At 38.1% G+C, this 24,327-nt stretch overlaps 1 protein-coding gene across 21 annotated transcripts in view; it reads left to right on the top strand.

Moving 5' to 3' along the window:
* Window positions 1-24,327, top strand: part of CADPS (calcium dependent secretion activator) — a 454,502-nt gene that overhangs the window by 113,912 nt on the left and 316,263 nt on the right. For all 21 annotated transcript variants that reach the window (XM_026679552.2, XM_087954541.1, XM_026679537.2 and 18 more), the window contains exon 3: window positions 16,206-16,538. In XM_026679552.2, the coding sequence (XP_026535337.1) occupies window positions 16,206-16,538 (333 nt within the window). The remainder of the gene's footprint in view (window positions 1-16,205; window positions 16,539-24,327) is intronic.

Here is a 24,327-nt window from a genome sequence, read left to right as displayed (position 1 = left end):
TTTTAAAAGGCTGACATTTTTATAAGAATGCCAACTTGGTTATTTTTTAAAGATTACTTCCCTTGTCTGGAATTTTTACAAGTTTTTTTTTTTTTTTTTTAAAAAAAGGGGGGGAATGTATTCCTTGGACACCTTATTTATTTTTAAAAGTAAGTACATTTCCTGTCCATTTCATTTGATTTTCAGATATTTTGTTTGCTGCTTCTGCCTCCTCTTTTGATCCTTATAAAAACATGCCAGAGCAAAAAGCTGCTAAACATACAATGCAATGAAGCACAATTTTGAGAATTAAGTCCCTCACCTCTCCTCTCTTCCCCTCCCCTCCTCCTCTCCCCTCCCCTTTGTCTCTGTCTCTCTTTGTCTCTGTCTCTGCCCTCTGTCCTGTCCCATCTTTCCTCTCTCTCCTTTATTTATTTATTTTATTAATTTATTTGATTTGTCAATTGCTTACAAGATAATAGGTATAAGTATAAACATGAGTAAGAATACAGGAAATAGTTGCACATAAATGGGGACAATAGGACAGGGTTGGTAGGCACGATGCTGCACTTATGCATGCCCCTTACAGATCTCTTAGGAATGGGGTGAGGTCAATAGTGGATAGTTTGAGGTTAAAGGAGTGGGGGTTTGAGGATGCTCCTCTGCATGAGAAAAGTCTGTCATCAGAACTACGTTGGTGATGTCGGTTCTCCTAGAAAGGTATCAGATGATGGGGAAATTTTATTGACCTCTAAAATAAATGCATATAATGAGTTCGATAGGCCCTCAAAGCTGGTGGGGCTTATGATCAATATTGTCACACCATATTATGAAGCAATAATCTTGGTCAATAACTGAACAGACCATCCAAACCTTAGTTAATAGAACTCCCACTTTGCATATCAATGATCTCAAGTAAAAAGATCAAATGCCATAAAAGGCATTTTCTGCAGTTGATGAAGTATGACCTGGTACTTTGTTTCTTTCCCACTAATAACCAGATTGAGCTAGATTCAATGCATATAAAACACTGGAAACTTGGACAATTTTTTTTTTATACATCCCTTCAGTAACTGGTGGGAGACTTTTATTTTACAAAATGAAAGTTTACAAATAAAATAAAAAACCCAAAGGAATTGAAAACTATAAATGCCTTCAACAAGTTTAGAAATTAATCTTGATACAAAGATTTTAACAAGAGCCACTTGTTGAGATGGGCAACTATACAAATTGAATAAACAAACAAACAAATAAACAAATGAATAAAGAAATTTTCTAATGTATAAGATTTTTATCTACACTATATTCTTCAAAGCATAATTTCCCAAAAAGCCTCATTATATTCTTATATCTTACCCTTCTATATCTCTGATGTAGTTGTTTATAGCTAACCTCTATATTTTAGTTAACTTAATCCCTGTATTTCTCTTATCATTTTCTATCCTATTATGCTGGTTTCTTACTTCTCTCTCTCCTATCTATTTTTAAAGTTCTGTTTTCTATTTCTCCTCTGCCAAAGTGCTTACTTTTTCTTCACTTCTTGATTCCTCTCCTCTTTCAAATCTTAGAATCTATGAAGAAAACAGCTTCCCTCGTGCCAGGTTTGAGGGGAGGAAATAAATGCTTGTCCTTCCCCCAGTATTCTCAGTTGTTGCCTCTTTTAGCATTTTGCATTTCAAGACTGTCTATCTTCCAGTTTGCCACTTTATTTGACTCCTGGGTTTTAGCTTGGTTTATTCATCTTAATCTTCATCAGTTTAGAGCTCCCAGGTAGCCAACTTATCTTCCCTCCTGATAAAAGGAACATGTTCTCATGCCACTTATTCTGGAATACTTTCAAGGGAACAAACAATGGAACAACTCCAGAGAAGGAATCTGAAGATACAGAGAAACAGTATCTAAAGATGCCTCTCAGCCAGTTTATATTGGCTCAGAAGCTTGTTTTACCAACTAGCCAGCTATTGGAAGGCAATAAAAAGACTAATGCGGAACTGGGGAAGTATGTATCCTCCATTACTTAATCATTAAATTATTTTGTGCTATTTGTTCATTTCAGAGGTCAAATATTTCAATTAGGAAATGCTATTTTCCAATTATATATATCTTAGTTAAAAGAATAAATATTTTGTCATTTAATTAGACTGTAAAGATGTCTTCTGTATGCTAATTAATTTGTGCCACTGATCATCATACCATCCCACACTGTTTACAAGTTGTCAAATGGCTCATTTCACATCATCTTATATTGGATGAGTTCATATCCCTTCAAAGTTTTCAACGCACAATTGCAATAAGATTTACACTTTCGGTGTGAAATGACCCCTGTCCAATATACGTCAGAGATGTACAGGAAGTTGAATTTCTTTGTAGATGTCAAACCCAAGTTTACAGAAGTGATAGCTATGCCTTTCATTGACATAGGAAGTCATACTGAGTTAGAAGTTGAACTATATAATCTAGCACTAATCAATCCTGTAGTAACCAAGGACTTTCCTTTGCATATTTGAACAGTTGCAAAATGGATAGAATTATATCATAGATCAATTTGGAAGTCTCTTACATTAGCTGTGATGTGCTAAAAAAATCATTCTGCTTCCTGCCTCAAAAAGGCAGGAAACATTGTTAGCTTTTACATATTTTGAGCACAAAGACAAAATGCAGAGGCCATATATGACCTTAGGGCCACAGGTTATATGGATCCATTATTGCCCACACTGCTTTATTGTGGACTCCAAGCTATTATTTAGATTTAGTGGCCTCACAGCCCACAGCTCAATTTAATACCTTCATAATCTATTTTTCCCCTATGGCTTTTAATGCAGTTGGTGGGTGGGATCTTTTGATATATTGCTCTCCTTAAATCCTGATTGTCATCAAGTACTGAAGTAAATGAAACAGGAAAGCCAGGATAGAAACAGACTTCAAATATAAAATAACTAAATAAAATTATGTGTGATGATAAAAAAGGAAGAACTAGAGAAAGACATACGAAACAATTACCAACATCTCCAAAGGAATAAAATTCACAAAAGAAGAAGAAAACAACAGCACAGCCCTTCCTGGATATACACGGAGGAAACAATGGCAATGCAAGTTTACAAAAAAATAACACCCACACTAAGTGCTCCACTACCAAAGTAACAACTTAACCTCCCACAACAGGAACATTATTCAGACAAGCAAGAACTAACTGCAACAACCCAGAATACCAGAAAAAGGCTCTGGATACTCATACAAAAGTACAATCAACACAAGCTATGAGAAGGACAACACTGCCATATATTCAAAACTTCTTCTTTTTAAGTAAATGTATTTATTCAACCTTTTTGCAATTAAAAACAAATTTCCACATTTTGCAACGTTACTATAACAGTGTTTACATTTGTAAGTGTCCTCTATTAATGTGTTATCCATCTCTGTATTTGCTTTTTTGTCATTCTAGGCATTTTATACATATATACATTTGTATTTACATTTATTTACACCTAAACCTTATTGCTTTATAGTATTTCATACATTATCATTTGATGCCTTTGCATCTTTTCTTTATCCATTCATACCAGATATCCCATATCTTATTGTATTCTCTTTCTTCCTTATCCTTCAATAAGTTCGTCAATCTATCTATCTCTGCGCATTCGTATACCTTGTTAATTATTGCAGTTTCTGGGCGGCGTCATGGCCTGTTTCCAATTTTGGGTGAAAGAGATTCTGGCAGCCATTATAATATGGAGCATTAAATATTGGTGTTTTTTTTATTCATATTAGACTCTAACATGCTGAACAAGAAGATTTCTGGTTTAAGTTTAATTCTCTGTTTCATTAGTTCCTATAACTATGATTTCATTTTACACCAGTATCTCCATGCATGGGGGCACGTCCACCACATGTGGAAATACGTTCCCTGCTTATGGTTACATCTCCAACATTTAACTATCATATTTGGGAACATTTTAGCTATTCTCAGTGGAGGGAGGTGCCAGCAGTAAAACCTTTTATATATGTTCTTTTTGTAGAAGACTGACAATGTTAACTTGTAATTTACCTGCCATTCCCACTGTTCCAAATCAATGCTATGGCCCATATTTTTGGCCCAAGTTATCATTTTTTTCTTTAACAGTTTCGTCTTTCATTTTATAATCCAATAGGTAATTATATATTTTGCTAATCATTTTTCCCCCACCCCTTGTAATATTTTATCTAAGTCTTGCTAAGTTATATAAAAAACAAATTGTTCCTTGACTTTTTTATAACGTGCTTGGACCTGCAAATAAGGCCATCATCCTATTTCAATTCCCTGGTATTCTAATTCTCTAATTGGTTTTGCATTTTTATTTCCCCCTTTTCATTTAAAAGATCTTTATATTTTATCATTTTGTTGAAATCTAGAGCATTGGGATATATTAGTGCTTCCATTGTCAATAACCATAACAGTACTTTCACATAGTAGTTCTTTTTTAGTTTCTCCCATATAGATAATACAGTATCTCTCACCCAATGTCTTTGGAAATAAGTATGATATTTGTTTTTCCCATTCCAGAGAAATGCATGCCAGTCAAGCTGTAGGTCATAACCCTCTATCGTTAATATTCTTTTATCTGTCAAGTTAATCCAATCTTTGATCCATGTAGTTATTGCTGCCTGATAATATAATTCAAAGTCTGGGAGGCCAAATCCTCCCTTGCTTCTACTATCTTGCAGTAGTTTATATTTTATCCTAGCTTTTTTCTTCTGCCAAATAAATTTTGATATTTTTTTGTTTAGGTCCTCAAAAAAGTTTCTTCCTAGCTTGACTGGCACCGTCATATATTCAAAACTTCTAAGCAACAACCAAAGAACTCACTGTGGTATCACTGTAACACACAAAACTCTTAAAGCCCTCCAAAACATCTTAAGTAAACCAAAAGATCTTGTAGCCCAAGAATTAAAAACAGGATTCATCTACAACAGGGTGTCAAACTCAAGGTCTGTGGGGCCACCCCAGAAACAGCAAAGGACCGGCAGACCTCAGGGAGGCTGTTGTGGCCAAAAATGGAGCCTGGTTGGGCTGAGCTATTTTCACTGGCAGAGGACTGCAAGAGGCCATCGTGGCCAAAAACAGAGCCTCGATGAGTGACGTTGAGCTGGCCATACCCCTTGGCCATGCCCCCCAGCCCCTGAGGTCAAACACAACTCTGATGCAGTCCTCAATGAAATTGAGTTTGACACCCCTGATCCACAACATACAGTGTAAGGAGAGACAGGCAGACAGCCATTGTGTAGGAGAGACAGGCAGACTAGCAGAACACATCCATGAACCAACTAACAGTCAGAAGACACAGTGAAAACTCCTTAAACTTCACAAACCATGGATAAATGTAATCACAGTTTCAGCTGGGAAACTGTGAGCATCCTAAACTAAGCTAAATCCCAAAATGTCAGGTAATTCCTGGAAGCTAGTATTCAAACAAATCGGACATCAACAGGTACATAGTTGATAAGCTACATTTATACACCATTCGAAAGAGACAATACAAAATTTAAAAAGGGGGAAAAAACACCCAAACATCTCCTCGCCAGCAATCAACATCCAGAGAAACAGAAACGAGCCCCAGAATTAACACCAGACAAATAATCAAGCAGCAAACAACAGCCTAATCAAGGAACTGCTTCGCTTGCTATTTTTATCTTCTGTAATTGTAAATGTCCCAGAAATTCTTGGAGATATTCTCAAAGCTGCTTCTGATCCAGTGTCTCCCCAATATTTTTTAAAGTGGAAACTTCAAAAACTGCACTCTGTGCTCTTCCACTTGCAAAGCAGTTGCACACAGTTGGAATGTCATCTTCTCGTTAACGAGACAGATTTCCCTCCCTTTAATGGGAAAAACTTTGAGAACCACATGGGATTTTGTTGCACGCTAGGATTTGTGCCTGCCACTGCCTATAGGTCATCTATGCAACTGTTCATCTGTTGAATCAGAATCAGCTGATGTGCTCAGCATAACTTACTTACATACTGTTGAATGCTGCTGTTTCCCAGGATGCAGGTACCGCTCTGTGCATGAAGGATAACCAATGTGAACTGAAGTCGCTGGAATCTCTCAATCACGTCCTTTCAAAAACTTTTACTTCGGTGGTTAGAAATCATGCAGGGAGATTCCATTGTCCAGACAATAGAAGGATAAAATGAAACCTTTTCCCCCCCAACTACTTGTGCAGTGACAGTGTGAATCCTCTTGCTACTTTTTTCCCCCTTTTGTCATCTTGAAATTTGTTATTTGTCTGTGAATAGAACTCTCTTCTACCAGTGGAAGGCACAGTCAAGAAAAGTGATTAGCTTTTACAGATTTGAGACTCTCAGCGGAGTGCAAAAATCTGTCACATTTTAAGGACATCCTTTTAAAAAAGTTTTACTGAAGTTTATTGTATGATAAATACTAAAAAAGTTAAGAATGTTAAAAAGAGAGATTTAAAAAATGAGATAAAAAGAAACTAAAAAAAGTAGTAATGTCTGAGTTTTTTCAATACAGTACAAAGTGTATAAGCTCAATCTTTTACTTTACATTTCTAAATATTTCAGACCATTTCTATAACAACACAATCATTCTAATCACCAAGACCAAAAGTTAAAGTTCCATTTTCTTCAGTTTCAAGTACAAAATCCAAAACTGGTTTCCAAATAGAAACAAAATTAGATAAATTCTCTTTAATTAAATCTTTGCCAAAGGCGTCACCTTTACCATCCATTCTTCCATTTTGAGAATTAGTGTATCTTTCCCTCTTTCTGCATATAAGATTCTCACCATTGTTAATATATTTAGTAATAAAGTTCTAAATTTTCTTTTAAGCTGGTTGTTCATCAAACCCAAGAGGAAAGATTCTGGTATCATGTTTACATTTATTTTAAGGAATTCTGAGTTACGAGAGAAATATTTGGTTGCATTATCACAAGTTCATCAGAGATTATAGAAATTATCTTCTTTAAAATTACATTTCTGGCATACATTTGAAGTTTCTTTTTACATTCTTAGGACAGCCTTGAACCTTTATTAACCACTTATGGGATAGCATTGTAAAATTTATTGACCACTTCATTTCATTGGCTTTACAGTAGATAGTGTACCAAAGCAAAACAAGTACAAGGATTACACAACAATATTTAAAAATCTGTAAACTACTACTACCACTAATAATGATGATAATTGGATCTTCCTCTAGCCGTTTAATCCCAAAAAAAACTTCCAGAAGGATCTGTTTTAATTATTCTTCAGAAGACTGTAAGAGTGGGATGCATTCTTGTCTCATGATTAAGCTGCCCCTCTCTTTCATACCTGGTATGAAAGGACCTGTCAGACTGTGCTCCTTCTAAATCCCAAGAAAGAAATACTCAGACTCCATGGTGTAGAGCAGAATTATTCTTTTACTGGAAATTGAATGGTAGCAACAGAATCAATTCCGAAACTGAAATATAGGCGGGTAAAATGCATATACAAAGGGATAGAATTGCTCCCCCCCTCCAGAGATCAAATGATTCTTCCAATTAAAACTTTTGAATAGGATCATGTGGTCATCTCTAGGTGATGATGAGGCTACTGTCAGTGACCTTGACATATTTTGATAAAAGTTCGCAGTTGCGCAGAAAAAAGGACGGAGGCTAGTGAAGAAATGGAAAGTTAAAACAAAGAATCCCCCCTCCCTTTCTTAACCCAGCAAAGGAATGCAAAACACCTCCTGCCTTCTTCCCCTCCAAGATTCCCCCCTCCCACCGTTTCATGACAGCCGAAAGAGAGATAAAGAGCATAGCAACAAATAAGCAATAATTAGGGGTGAAGATATCTTGATAGTTAGAGATGAATATCTCTTGAGGCTGACAGGACCTTTAGCAAATCTTTCCCATTCACCTTTTGGATGGGCAGACATTATTTGGCATGGGCAGCCTTTAAGATCCCCAGGCCCAAAACCTTATAGGATCTGAGTGGTAATAACCAGCACCTTCAATTGCATTTAGAAAAAAATCAATTTGTGCAGACAACGTAGTTCCTGTAATAGTGGTATTACATGGCAATACTATGGTTGTCCAGTAAGCACTTGGAAACTGCACTTTACATGATTTGAAGTTTCTGGGTGGTCTTCAAAAGCCACTCCAGAAATTTACATGTTCCATATCCAGCTATTTCTGAGCGTGATATATTCATACCTTCCTGAAAATTCAGATAGCCGCGGTGGCGGAGTGGTTAGAATGCAATACTGCAAGCTACATCTGCTGACTGCTGGCTGCCAGCAGTTTGACAGTTCGAGTCTCATCAGCTCAAGGTTGACTCAGCCTTCCATCCTTTCAAGGTCAGTAAAATGAGGATCCAGATTTTTTTTGGGGGGGCAATATGCTGACACTGTAAAACCGCTTAGAGAGGTCTGTAAAGCACTTGTAAAGTCTAAGTGCTATTTCTATAGAGCTGGGGTGTCCAACTCAAGGCCAAGAGGCCAGATCTAGCCCATGAGGTGCTTAGATCTGGCCCTCAGGGCCGCCCTGGAAATAGCAAAGGACTGTATGTGGCCCTACCGAGCTCTGATTTTGCTGGCAGAGGTTGCAGGAGGCTGTCGCAAGTGAAAACAGAGCTCGGGAGCCCATTTTCACTGGCAGAGTGCTTGGGCCACCATAGGCACCCTGACATGAGTGACATTGAGCTGGCCACACCCACTCTGGCCATGCCTACCCCAGCCCCCAAGGATAAACACAACCCTGATGCGGCCCTCAATGAAATCGAGTTTGATATCCCTGCTATAGCGTGATATTCTAGACCCTTTAACCTGCTAGAAGTCCTTATTTTTTCTGCTAAATAGATAAATGCATCTATCTTGTTACTTCTGTTAACATGCTTTAGTTTGTGGCTGCCTTTTGTTTGCCTCCACTTAATCCCCTTTGAGTAGTGTTCAATAGTTCGCCCACTTCCCCATGGGTGAAAAATCCCAGGAGTGGTCTCCCTATATTGAAGGACAGGGGAGTTGGAAATTTCCACATTCTTTGAAAATGCATGGCGGGAACAAGCCTTCCACAATTTTTGCAAGTTTAGCAGAACTCGTTCTTGCAAAATCCTCTTTGATTTTTACTTAGAACTCTGACATACTGTTGTGGTTAGCTGGCAGCAGGTGCAGACAGTGGAGGAGAGAGAGGACTCGGATGAGGGGCAGGGACCATCAGGGAGTGGAGTGCTGCCTTCAGGGATTGTGGGGGCTGGCAGCAGTGATGAGGAGGTTCCCAAGGAGCCTGTGCCAAGTGCATGTGAATGCAGGATGATTCGTAGAAGAGAACAGCTGGAGCAGCACAGGCGACTCAGGAGTAAGGATGCAACATAATGGCCTGTCCCTCCAGGGAATATAAGCCTGGTTTCAAAAGGTTTTTGCCTTTGAAGAAAGCAAAAACGCTCTAAGGTCCCAGCATTGTGTGTAGAGACTCCGACTTATCTGAGGAATTCTGACAAGGTTTTTCTGGTTGGACTAATTGGCTGCAAGCCATCTTTTATCTACAAAGAAGTTTATTTGTAGATTAAAGCTATGAAGGTTTGAGTTGCTGCGTTTGTTTGAGATTTTCTTGCTGGTAGCAGGGTTGGGTCAGAACACATACATCCAGAAGATGAGAGAACAAAATAGTATCTGAGGAGGTGAATGGAGCCTGATTTTAAAAAAAATTAGTGGCTACAAAGATAGTTACAGATATTTATAGGATCCTGTGCACTGGACACCAGGAAGGGCTTTATAAGGTTTTATTTTATTTATGTATCTATTAAAGCCCAATTGAATATTGAATGTTTTATTCAGATTATTCAATCTAACTATGAAGTATTTTTTCTTGGTCCACCTCAGCCAAGTTCTGCCACTTATAAAGATGGACTAAATGTATTCCAATCACTGAAGGGTTATAATTATTGCAAAAATATGAACTAGTCTTTTAAATATGACAGCCTGCTTGGCCCCTGCCTCGTTCTCTGTCTGATTTATTAAAGATCAACGATTTAAACCCAGCTTCATAATTCAAGCTAGTAGAGTTTTGGCTTGGTCAAAGGTAATTAAGTACTGTTAATTTATTTCAAACGTGTGTCATATTTTGGACATATCATGATGGATCTATGGCAGTGGTGGGATTCAAAAAATTTGACTACCGGTTCTGTGGGTGTGGCTTGGTGGGCGTGGCATGACTTGGTGGGCGTAGCTTAGTGGGTATGGCAGGGGAAGGATACTGTAAAATCTCCATTCCCTCCCCACCCCATTAACCTGCTTTCCAGCTCTGCTCTCCTGTGCAGGACAACAAAAGAAGACCCAGCCGATCAGCTGGGACTTGGGAGGCAGAGAATAGATGGGGGCGGGGCCAGTCAGAGGCGGTATTCCGAACTACTCAAAATTTCCACTACTGGTTCTCCAGAACTGGTCAGTACCTGCTGAATGCCATCTCTGATCTATGGGAAAGATGTCACTGCTAGGCAAGATAGACAGGATGTGTTGATGCGGTTGGCAGCATATGAGGCAAATAGATGAAGAATTGGAAGCCCCAGAAATGTAACTGCAAGAATTGCACAATGCAGCAAGAGACAGGACCGTTTTAATCCACAGAGAAGAAATGTGTTTATTTACTCTTCACATTCCTGAACAGTCCCTCTCCCGCAAAGTATTTGTACTAAATTGCACTTAGTGCAAATATAGAAATGGAAGGAACCTTATTTCCACTCTTGTTCCTCTTGTTAAATGAATGTGAGTCTCAATGGATGTTAAAGAGGAGCAAAGTTTTGTTCACATGGTTGTGGCCGCCATCTTAACTTTTGTGGGATCCTCCTCTCCATTGGGATGCCCTCCAGTGGAGCCAATTAGCACATATACAGTACCTTTGTACTATGAGATAAACATCTATGGATAGTAATGTCCTCATAAATATACCTTGTATCTGATATCTAAAAAGGTATGTTCTATCAGAGGTGGTATTCAGCAGGTTCTGACCAGTTCTGGAGAACCGGTAGTGGAAATTTTGAGTAGTTCGGAGAACCGGCAAATACCACCTCTGACTGGAGATTTTAAAGTATCCTTCCCGTGCCACGCCCACCAAGCCACGCCCACAGTTGTAAAAAAAATTGAATCCCACCAGTGGTTTTATTCTGCTTCCAGCCACTAGCTGGGCTCCTTATTTTTTTGTATCTAAGAACTTCTTAGGTCCGTTCCAATCCTACTTCTTCCTCCATGTTTGAATAATAAATATAAAGTTGTTCCTCTAGAAAAGACACAAATAAGAACAAGAATATTTTTTTTGAACACTTCAGACAGATTCGGGATCTGAACAAGTCATGTGCTTATATGATTATTAAGCTCTGAGGAAACCTCTCCATAGCACCTGAGGACAGGACAAGAAGCAATGGGTGGAAGATCCAACCTGGAAATAAGGAGGAATTTCATGACAATCAGAAGGCTTAAACAGTGGAAAAAATGCCTCCCAGAGTTGTGGGTGCTCCATCACTGGAAATTTTTAAGAAGAAATTGGACAACCATTTGTTCAGGATGGTGTAAGGATTCCTGCCTTGGGTGGAAGGGATTGTACTAGAGCAGGGCTGTCAAACTCCTGGCCCGTGGGCCAGATACGTCACGTACTGGCCACGCCCGTACCTGGTTTAGCGGAGGAGGGAAAGTCCCAATATGTCATGTGATGCAACCATGACGACATGAGTTTGACGCACCTGTGCTAGGGGACCTCCAAAGTCCATTCCAGCCCTATGATTTTATGCATTCCATTAATTTCATTTCATTTGATGGAAAAAGGGCAATGCCATGTTTTATTTCCTCTATGGACAATGTTCATATTCCAGGTGAACATCTCTCTTTCATATTTTACCTTGGCCAGTTTTTTTCACACTGTTGTTGCAAAAAGGTCCTTGTTGACAAGTGGCTCCTAGGGAAGGTAGGAAAAAAAACAACACGATTTCTTCCTGTTCCCAAAGTAGCTATTACGGTGTCAAGTGCCTTTTCATCCCCCGAATCTGACCTGTGCTTCTTACTGTGCCCTGCTTGTGAGTGGTGATAAAAAGAGATCCTGAAGATAGCAGGAAACACAGATTGCCTTTCTCACACCAGATGCAGCCAAGTAACAAGGATCTGAACTGTGTTTGCTTCTGAAATAGCACCCTGTCATTCACTGCAATATTTTTTTTAATTAAACATTGCCACGATGCCCCTCACTGGTCAAAGTGTATTGGAAAATTTATTCTGCTGTATACGGGTAGTCCCAACTTGTTTCACAATGCCATGAGGTTAATTGTTTAGGTAATGTATCTTTCTTACAACATACTGTATTTTTTTTTTCTGCCTAGCCGTGAGGTATTTCAGTATTTACTGAAATGAACATAGTGTAGTTATCCAAACTTTGGAGATAAGGGGATACTCAGTAAAAAAAATGGAATCTGGGAAATAACAGGGATTGGGGGGGGAAGGAAATTATTGTAATGGGGTGACACTGAGAATCTATTTATTTTATTTATTTTATTTATTTGATTTGTCAATTGTTTACAAGATAATAAGTATAAGTGTATACATAGTTATGAATACATGAAATGGGTACATATAAGAAAAATAAAAGAAACAATAGGACAGGGACGGTAGGCACGTTGGTGCGCTTATGCACGCCCCCTAGAGACCTCTTAGGAAAGGGGTGAGGTCAATAGTAGACAGTCTAATCATCTTGGATTGTTCATAGACTTGGGAAAAATATGTTAAATAGCTCAATACTGTCGTCATTGAGGCAAAGATAAAGCAGGTCTGTCAAACTCCTGGCCCACAGGCCAGATGCATCATGTGCTGGCCACATCCATGGCCAGTTTAGCGAAGGGGGGGGGAGTCCTGATACATCATGTGACACCGCCATGGCGACATGAGTTTGACACCTCTGAGATAAGGGTTTCCCCTCTCCAATCATGTCCAACTCTAGGTGGACATGAGGTGCTCAGAGGTGGCATTCAGCAGGTTCTGACCAGTTCTGGAGAACCGGTAGTGGAAATTTTGAGTAGTTCAGAGAACTAACACACACCACCTCTGACTGGAGATTTTACAGTATCCTTCCCAAGCCACACCCACCAAGCCACGCCCACAGAACCGGTAGTAAAAAAATTTGAATCCCACCACTGGTGCTCATTAGCTGCTTTTTAGCTGAGGGAGCCAGCGTTATCCGAATACGTTTCCATGATCATGTGGCCACCATGACTATATATCAAGGTATACAGAACATTGTTACCTTTCCATTGAAGTGGCACCTATTTATATACTGCATTTTGTGCTTTCAAACTGCTAGGTGAGCAGGAGCTGGGACAAGTCATGGGACCTCACCCTGTTGTGTTGTGCTCAGGTCTCGAACCCGGGCTGTCAGCTTTCAGGATGACAATAGTAATAGCATGTAGACTTATATACCACTTCACAGTGCTTTACAGTCCTCCCTAAGTGGTTTGGGGAATCAGGATATTGCCCCCTACAATCTGCCCCCCCTCATTTTACTGACCTCGGAAGGATGAGTCAAACTTGAGCCAGTGAGAATCGAACTGCTGAACTGCTGGCAATCAGCAGAAGTATCCTGCAATACTGCATTCTAACCATTGCGCCCCCAGGGTCCAACAAGCTCAACATCTTTAACCACTGCGCCATCTCTCTCTCTCTCACACACACACAGAGTCACACACTTGATAATTTTAATTTCATGGAAGGAACTTTATGCAACCAGCCTACTTTTCAATGAGCAAATGGCAGGGACAACTGAAGGAAAGACTTCAACCCTGTTGCTTGGGGACCACTGGCTTCTTTTCCATGGCTACAGGGCTATTTCACTATCTGATAGAGTTTTAGGATATTTTCACAAGCAGTGTACAATCCTGATTCCTCTTTCCATGAACAGAAGGAGTCTTGTTGGCATAGGCTGTGAAAAGAGTAAATAGCCAATGTAAGTCTTAAGTAAGATAAGAAGTAAAATACGAGCATGGAGGAAGCAAAACATTAATTAATTCATTGGTGTCTGCAGGGGGAATGAGGCTGAAAACAAGGAAAAGTGTCATCGTAAAAAAGACCACAACTTCTATCAGCCACCAGCATTTATTTTATGGCATTGCATGTTGTCCTTTTAGCATCGTTGTGGTTTGCTGCATATGCCACTGAGTTAGCTGCCTAAAATAGATACCTGCTTAGTTATAATACAATTATACTAATGGTTACACCTTGTAGTGCTATTGTACTTTTGGATTATACTTGTATTTTTTAAAACTTAAATTGTACTGACCTTGGAACATAATGAAAAAGGATTAAAGAAGAAACTCTTTCTGGAAATCATAGACCCATGAATGAAAGCTAGTTAAACACAGCTCATAACAGAAAATAAATATTGCCCATTTTCAATCTCATAGATGGATGTAATAGAACGGATAGCATGATATTTCTCTGATTATAGGAAAAAATATGAGCAGTAGTTTTCCTAGCAACATTCATAAGTAAGGGGCTAGCCATTGTCTTCCTCTAGGATGCGTTCTGACTGCATAGTCTAGTTTAGTTTTGGGATTTCCTGATACTCTTCATTCTGAGCACTAATCATGTCTGAACTTGGCTTAAATTAGCTTTTTCAAAAATCAGCCACGTCAACTAGGGATGCCCATTTGTCCCCATAAAACTGAGACTGAGCACTGGGAGAAACAGCACATGATTTCATTACTATGGAATATGACATTCTTCAAAAGCAAATTTAAAATAATATCAATTTGCATCCAATGCATAGAAATGAGTATTTGCGACCAGAGCTCATTTCTACTGCAAAATTGATTGAATTTCTGCATGAAATGTGGAGAATGGTCTAAAAAGACAAAATAATAAAGGCTCTGAAACCTTTAGAAACATGTTTATTTTCTTCAAATGTTCAGAATTTGACAGGATTCTCAGAATTTGTTCTCCCATTCTATTTGAATCTGCATGTAGAGGATATTCTCTGCTATTGAACAGTGGTGTGACAAAGGATCATAGTTAACTGACAGTAAAGACGTTTACCTCTGTAATCTGTAATAAGACTCATATAAAAGGTTACTTCCCTCCCTCTACCCACCCACACCAAATTCACAATGTACAGTAGATGTTCCATTATTCCGCAAACAAATACCCAGATTGGAATGTCACATGCATAGTTGGTTAGAATAGCATAGCATAGCATAGCATAGCATAGCATAGCATAGCATAGCATTGCATAGCATAGAATTGCATAGCATAGCATAGAATTGCATAGTATAGCATAGCATAGCATAGCATAAGCATTGCATAGCATAGCATAGCATAGCATAGCATAGCATAGCAAAGCATAGCATAAGCATTGCATAGCACAGCATAACATAGAATTGCATAGCATTGCATTGCATTGCATAGCATAGCATAGCATAGCATAGAATGCATAGCATAGCATAGCATAGAATTGCATAGCATAGAATTGCATAGCATAGAATTGCATAGCATAGCATAGAATTGCATAGCATAGCATAGCATAGAATTGCATAGCATAGCATAGCATAGAATTGCATAGCATAGAATTGCATAGCATAGAATTGCATAGCATAGCATAGCATAGAATTGCATAGCATAGCATAGCATAGAATTGCATAGCATAGCATAGCATAGCATAGAATTGCATAGCATAGCATAGAATTGCATAGCATAGCATAGCATAGCATAGCATAGCATAGCATAGCATAGCATAGCATAGCATAGCATAGAATTACATAGCATAGCATAGCATAGCATAGAATTACATAGCATAGCACAGCATAGCATAGCATAGCATAGCATAGAACAGAACAGAACAGAACAGAACAGAACAGCAGAGTTGGAAGGAACCTTGGAGTCTTCTAGTCCAACTCCCTGCTTAGGCGGGAAACCTTATGGCGTTTCAGACAAATTGTTGTTCAATCTTTTCTTAAAAACTTCTAATGTTGGAGAATTTACAACTTCGGGGTGCAAGTTGTTCCACTGACTAATTTTTCTGTCAGGAAATTTCTCCTTAGTTCTAGGTTGCTTTTCTCCTTCATTAGTTTCCACTCATTGCTTCTTATCTTGCCCGCTTTGGAGTGCTTTGGAGAATAGCTTGACTCCCTCTTCTTTGTGGCAGCCCCACAAAGGAATCATAGGGAGTTTTATAATGAGATATGTTTCCAGTTCTTTCACATTTAGGAAGGATTCAGTATATGCTTTTGTTTACCTTGCAGGTATTTCTGAAAAGTGACCGTGTCGCCAAAATGGTTCAGAGCGGTGGGTTCTCAGCTAATGACTCCCGAGAAGTCTTCAAGAAACATATCGAAAAGAGGGTCCGCAGCCTACCTGAGATTGATGGCCTCAGTAAGGAGACTGTCCTGAGTTCCTGGATGGCAAAATTTGATGCCATATATCGAGGAGAAGAAGATCCACGCAAAGCTCAAGCCAGAATGACAGCCAGTGCTGCTTCAGAGCTGATTCTCAGCAAGGAGCAGCTGTATGAGATGTTCCAGAACATCCTGGGGATCAAGAAATTTGAGCATCAGCTTCTGTACAATGCATGTCAGGTAAGTTCTCCTTGTTGTCCAGGGAGCCATCTGCTGCCAAATTGCAGACACCATAGAATATCTATTCCTGATCTGGTGTTAGTCTGAATCATATGGTAAGAAGCTTTGTCTCTTGCTATTCCCTCTGTTTCTGCTTTTTTCTGCTGTGAGGGACACAGAAAGATGTGCTTGATATGAAGGATGGGGTGACATCTTATATTAGCCTTTGGGTATAGGATGGCAAGCTTTCTTTATTCAAAAGACTAGCAGACTTAGGTCGAGGCACTAATGATTCTACCATGCTCTACCAGGATGGGATGAAGTAGGGCGGTTGTGTTCCGATTTGGATCTTATTGTATGAAATTTTTGATCGATGTCTAGACTATTGTCAATGTTATTGACAATATCTTCCAAATATTAATAGAAAATCAGTCCTTAGTGTTTAGCTTTTGAAGTCAGCCAGGTCACATAAAGCCAGGCATAATGACATAGGCAGATGGAAGACATTATAACTTGGCTTGGCTGAAAACATGGATGATTTGCCTCTTACCACTGATGGGATTCAAACAACCAGTTCTCTAATGATTGCCCTAATGATTTCTTCCAACAGCCAGTTCACCAAACTGCTCCGAAAGTTAATAACCGGTTCTCCCAAGTGGTGCGAACTGGCTGAATCCCACCACTGCCTTTTACCTTTTAACAAATGAAATAGAAATGATGGTACTGTTCCATAAATATTTTATAATTAGCAATATGGAGAAAGAATGCTCCTGAAGAATAAAATTGGTATCTGTTGATTGTCCAATTTTCTACCCTACTTATGTATGGGTGTATGTAGTATGCAGAATGTTATTGATGCTAGAAAGTTGATTATGATGTTCTCACTATAGCAGACTAGGCTGTCAGAATAAACTATTACAAGAGAACATTTTTTCTTCTTCCTTTACTCAACAAAAATTTTCAACGTGGTGAGAAATTGATGACACAGATGTTAGGTTGGGCCCATGAGTCTTTTAAATGTCAAGAGTGGAAATACTGGAATTAAGACTTGAAAAGTGGTAGAATCTTAAGCTAACTGGTAGACAGTCTTCTGCCATCTGAAAAAAAACTTTGAACCTCGAGACCAAGACAAAGGACCAGAGGCTTTAGGAAATTGTGTGCTACACAAAAGCTAGGGAGTTGTCACAGCTTATAAAAAGTTTTTGTTACACGGTTGGTTCAAATCTCAGTTAGATGACTTTGAACATTTAATGGCACTGATAATGGTGTAGCAGAAACCTGAAGACTCCCGTGTGGGTGATTGAGACAAGAGAGCTGCCAGACAGTTTTGGACACATGGAGGGGATTGGGAGGAAGACAAGAAGACTGTAACAGTGTTTTACAAATGCTTGGCAATGCTTACAAGGGCTTTATGATTTTCATCAAGGTAAAAAAGGACATAGTGCATACTCAGATAAGGTTGCATCTGGATATCTGCAATAGAAGGAAAAAGTTTCTTGAAAATGTTGAGAGAATATTAAAGAAAAAAGAAGAGGAGAAAGTTAAACAATTCTGATGAACTAGAAGGACAATCAGCTAAGTTTGATTAATTCAAAGTTATAAACCAAGTTCTGAACCTGTTAATAATCACTTTCTAGTTTATAAATGAGGATAACATATGGTTAATTTAAAAAAATTGGAGATTATTAGTAGCGGGCTGTGATCTGTATCTGGTCATATGGCATTCTGGAGCTGAACTATATATATAATTGTACTGGGCTCCTTTATGCACCCTGCAAGAAGGATTGCTGGAAATTAAAAATTAGACTTTTCATTTAAGTGCAATCAAATATATTTTTAGAATTTCTACCCAAGGTTCCTCCCACTCTTTTGGCTGATTAAATAGACCGAACGAGTTAATTTGTTTTGTTTTGTCTTTCCTAAACTATACGTTTTATTTTGTTTTTGCTGACTCCAGACCATTAAGTTATCTGATGCTAGGTTTTGAGGCATATGCTATATTTTTAGTAAATTCTTTTCTGTTGTTGGAAGGATGGTTTTCCAATCATACAAATATTGAGAATGAATGAAGGTATGAATGAATGAATACCTTATGCCACAAGACTTGAAATTCTAGACCTAGAAAACCTAGAACTACGCCACCTTCGGTCCGATCTAAGTATAGTATATAAAATCATACATTGCAATGTCCTACCTGTCAATGAATACTTCAGCTTCAACCATAACAACACAAGAGCACACAATAGATACAAATTCAAGGTAAACCGCACCAAACTTGATTGCAGGAAATACGACTTCAGCAACATAGTGGTCAATGTCTGGAATACTCTACCTGACTCTGTGGTTTCTTCCCCAAACCCCAAACACTTTAACCTTAGACTGTCTACTATTGACCTCACCCCTTTCCTTTTTTTTTTTTAAGCAAATTTTATTAATTTCAAAGACAAACAAATCATCATCAACCATTACATATTTGAACCTTTTTCCATTATAAATTTTACAAGTCAGATAAAACCTTATTTTATACAATTCTATTTTAAGCCATTTCCATATGAGCATAAAAATACCTCTTATCCAATTTCTCTTTACTTCTCTTTACTCTTATTCAATTTCACTATTATTATTTCATCTATTTCTTTCTGACTTGATTACCATTATTCTCATTCTGTATTTCTACAAGGTTTTATTAATACTCTCAAAAACATAAACACACAACAAACAAACATATAAAAAATCTTTTAGGAAAGTAACTTGGCCCCATGTACCTCTCTTTATATGGGCTTCAATTATATTCATGCTCATCTTACATATCATTACCTATTTTGTTTACCATTCTATATCTTCCATATAGACTTCTCCACACATTTCACTCTTCATAATTCTATCTTATTTAATCCATCTTAATTTAAATCATTATATTTGTATCTTTTGCCCATTCTTTATTATCCCTCTATCTCATTCCTTATTTTTAAAAAAAAGAATTTCTCCTGAAGTCACTAATTAGAGTATGATGCCTTTCTATCCTCCCCCTAAATTAATTAGATTAACATTTAAAATAACACCTAATACCCAATCTGATTCTGCTTGGTACATTCTATCTACTAATTTTTTTCTTTTAATAACAATAAAAACAGAGTGATAAATCCAAAATGATTAAATACATAGTTAAATAATAAATCTAAATATTAAATCTTATAACATTCCCATTGCCTTTCCCTTTAATATTTTATTACATTTTAAACTCAATCATTGTTAAACATTTCAACATTTTAATTTCTTATTAACTCTTAAGCCATTCTAATTTTCTATTTCTAATACAGATGTTACAATACCATCTTATGTACCTTGCAAAATCTTTTTTAAGGAAATTGTACTTTACCCTTTGTCCCTAAAAAAAATTCCTCTTTTCCCATCTAATTTCAAAACTTTGTGGCTTTTCTCCGCCTTTCCCCTTTCTTTCTTCCCCCACCAAATCTTCCTACCCCCCCTTCTTCTAGCCTCTGCCTTGCTGGCATCCCTTCTCTGTTGTGTTCCCTTTTTCTTTTGTTTACTACCTTTATATTTATTTTGCATCTTATTTTTCTCTTTCTTAAATGTTTTTTAGATCTTAAGTCCTTCATTTTCCTCGCTTTCTTCCTTCCTTCTTTCTTAGTTAAATTTTGGAATTCATTAAAGATGGCGTCTTCATCTTCTTCTTGTTGTTGTTCTTCTGCCTCCATCTGTTGTATTGTTTGTTGATAGTTAACCAGCGCCATTTCTAAAAATAGGAAGGCTTTTTCCATACCATCTTTACCGGCTGCTTTTGTTTGCTCATATTCTTCCCTCAGTTCCTCAAAAGAAAAAGCCATTATAGATCTTTTCTTTTCTTTTTTCCCTCTTTCTTCTTACACCAACCAAGATATTTCAAAAAAAAAAGTAAAACAATCCCAAAATCCACAATCCTCAATCAATCCAAGCCAAGACAAAATTCTCCCTTTCTCTTCCAGGGGTAGTATCAGACAAAAGAAAAAAGAAAGCCCAAATCTGTATTTTGAAGCCTTATTGGAGTTCTATTTCTGTCTTCAAATCCTTAAGGCATCTCCTCCAACAAAATCAAACCAGATGAATATATTTTTTGTCCTCTCCCTTCCGACTTATCCCATAAAGCTAATTTTACCTGAAAAAAACAGGTTTCTCAATGTCCACTTATTAATTCCGTTGGGAAGGAGAGTAAACTTTCCTTTCAGCACCACCAAACTGCCGCTTTTTTCCTCTTCTAGAAGGTATCATTCAGAAAGTCATAATTTTCAGGAGTTTTGTTAAATATGTCTTAGAGTCCTGGGAACCAAGAAAAACTTTCTCTTTTCAAATACTTTCTCCACTTCCTCCTGCGCATTCTTACCCGGCTGCCAGCTTCTTTGTGGCGGCCATTACGGACCGCCGCTGCACCGTCTTGGGAAAAGGGGGTTCTGCTGGCCGGGGAGGGGGTCTGCAACACCCCCAAACCCCTCTCCGGATCCCCCCTATCTTCAGCTGCCCCTGCAGGGCAGCCTAGCTCCGGACCCGTCCGGATCGGAGCACCAAAAGCGGCTAGCTTTTGTAAGGGGCATGCATAAGCGCACCAACGTGCCTACTGTCTCTGTCCTATTGTTTCTTTTTATTTTTCTTATATGTATCCATTTCATGTATTCATAACTATGTTTATACTTATACCTATTATCTTGTAAGCAATTGACAAATAAAATAAAATAAAAATATATGAATGAATATTCTGTAGAGGATGCATTTAATGCTTGAACCTTTGGAGCCAAGTTTGAAATCAACTGGCTCATCCTAAACTAGAAGGGTTACCATAGTTACAGATTAATAATATTGATGTGTTCATTTTGTATATCTCAGCCTTTCCCTGAATCTCTGCAGCTGTTCAAGGTTGCTGAGATCTTGCTCAGCTAATGTAATTTTAGGAGAATGGTTATAGTATCTGCAGGACTTCAACAAACAGTCTTTCAAAATAGTGACTTATTGGCGCTGTCTGTGACCTTTCTTTCATATAGATTCTAATGGGAAGATACTGAGAGATAAGGGGCAAGAGAATAATAGATTAAAAATAATGAAAACAATTTTACAAGCATCCCAAAAATGCATCTTAAAATAAATTGTTTCGGGAGCCACAAGGTGAACAAGAGTACTGTTCTGGAAATCGTTAGTTGGATAAAGCATCAACAGTGATGCAATCACATCTGGCAATATTCACAGATTCCTTAACACTTACACTGGGTCAGACAGCAAGGCCTAATTGAGTAGCAATAATGAGACAGATGGAGGACAAATGAAGATCTTGGAGAATCATATGCTGGACCGGATCAAGACATTTACCTTTAGTCATCCAGATGAGAATTTATACTTTGCAGGATCTATTTTGTACATCCCTGGATCTAGAACTATGCTCATAAGCATCCCACATAAGTTATGCCATTCTGGCTACATTCTAAGTGTTCCTTATTTCACCAGTATAACATGAGGAGTGGATGGAGAGAGAGAGATGTGTGTGGTATTGGGTCCACTGCTGGAGCAGGGGGTTGGACTAGAAGACCTCCAATGTCCCTTCCCACTCTGTAATTCTCTCCCTCCCTCCCTCTCTCTCTTTCTCTTTCTCCCTCTCTGTCTCCGTCTCTCTCTATGTGTGTGTGAAACAGTAGGAAGCCAGAAATGCTGGATAATCTAGAGAAAAACGCTCATAGAATTAGGAAAAGGTTCAGATCTATTTTCTCCTTAACCTTTAACTGAAGAGTTCTTGTGAACTCTTCAGAATGAATGGGTTTTATACAGGACAATAAGTCGTTTGACCTTTGAAGGAAGCAATCATAACAAAAAAGCAAGTCAAACTGGAATCTGTCTTTAACCATTCCATGTTCATTGTTTTTATAGGGACTGATTGTTCTGCCATTATCTCTTTTATAGCTCTGCTGTTGCTATCAGTGTTACTGCTGGAATTACTTCCGTAGCACACAGTTTCCAATTGACATTTAGTGGAAAATTTGATCGGCAAACTGTCTTGGGATAAATAGTGATAACAGGTTAGGGTCTATGGCATCAGTTGGGGCAGAATTTTTCTATCACTCTTGCAATTAAATTCAGAACAGTTTTAAAATACAACAACCTCCAAATCATCCTTAACTCCTGATAAGTACATGGACACAACCATATTTTGTTTCATGACTAGATCAATTTCCTTATATATTTTTTCATCTTTCTCCTTCTCTAAGTCAAAAATGAAAAGTATCCCATTATTTAAAAAGATAGAGATATAAAAAGAAGGCATTAGTCAGGAATTACTCTGGTTAGTAATACAGATGAGAAATGTATCTATTTATATTCCGCCTTTATTATTTTTACAAATAACTCAAGGTGATGAACATATCCAACACACCTTCCTCCTCCAGGAATATTTCTTATTTTCAAAACAGCAGTTTCCTATTCATTTTAATTCCTGTTAGTTTCTCTCCATTTCTACCTTTTCAATTCCTCCTATTTTATTGTATGCCTATCATATTTATTGTATGTCTGTCATATTTATTGTATGTCTATCATATTGTATGTCTATCTATCTATCATCTACCTACCTACCTCCTACCTATCTACCTGGAGTTTTTTTAAAAAAAAGTCTGCATAAACATTTGTATCCATTTCATGTCAATTTTTCCTAACAAATGTCTTATTTATATGGATTTGTAGATATATAAAAAGGGAATAAACAGGGGCTACATTCTAAAAAAGTGAGTAGGGTCAAAGAAAGCAAGATTTGATTTAATGTTGGTATTAATTTACTTTCATTACTTACATGACCAATTGCTCCCCATGTATTTTTCCTCCCGTCACATTAAAAACTAATTCAATCAGCTTTTATAGGGCTCAAGAGGCTGAATGCACCACTGCTTCCTCTAGGGGCGACAACAACATCCTTAAGGTAACATCAGTAAAGAGTTTGTTTATCGGGAGAATGGAGCATTTACATAGTGAATACTTTAGTTTTGTGAAACGAACACTGGGGATGAGAAGCATTTACTGCCTCCCTTTGAATTGGAATAGATTAAAAACAATTAGTAAAAATAGAGTAACTCAGGGATCCAGGAGAAGGGCCTTCCCTGCTGTGGCGCCTGCCCACTGGAACATCATAATCCCTGAGGTGAGATTGGGTCCCATCTTTCTGTCCTTCCACAGGAACCTGAAGATCTGGTTCTGCTAGATGGCTTGGCAACCTAACATCATAGTGGAGGTAGTTGTTGAATTAAGAGGCAATCCCACCTCTCCTCCCACACATCTTGTTCCCTCTCTCCCTCTCTTTACTCTATTTTATCTTGATTGGAATTTTTATTTTCATTCTTTTAAAGATATTTATTTGGTAGGATTGCAATGTTTTTGTCAAGGTTCCAACTAAATTGAATTCTTTAAATTGAATCCTTTATTGTCATTGTACGTATATACACAGTATGCATACAATAAAATTCACATAACCCAGAGACCAGACTCAACATGCACATACACATGACAATCCCCAAACACCTCCCCACCCACCAAATGAACCCAAGCCAATTAGAACTCTGAGGCTTCTGTCTTCCTCAAATAACGTCTTTACTGGGTACATCATATCGGCACACTTAATGTAAAACCAACTCTGACTAACTCCCGCAATTTCACTATAATTAAAATAATCAATAACCCCTTCCCCAAGTTTCACTGGTCACATTGGCCAATTAGGTTAATCGACAGGCTCCTCAGGCACTCTTCTCCTTCCTCTGTCACCTGGGAGATGACCTTGGTTCTCATGATA

Source organism: Notechis scutatus, chromosome 2, assembly GCF_049901735.1.
Source record: "Notechis scutatus isolate UNSWTSFEM ecotype Mainland chromosome 2, rNotScu1.2, whole genome shotgun sequence".
Classification (NCBI taxonomy): domain Eukaryota; kingdom Metazoa; phylum Chordata; class Lepidosauria; order Squamata; family Elapidae; genus Notechis; species Notechis scutatus.
This window is presented reverse-complemented; position numbering and strand designations above follow the sequence as displayed.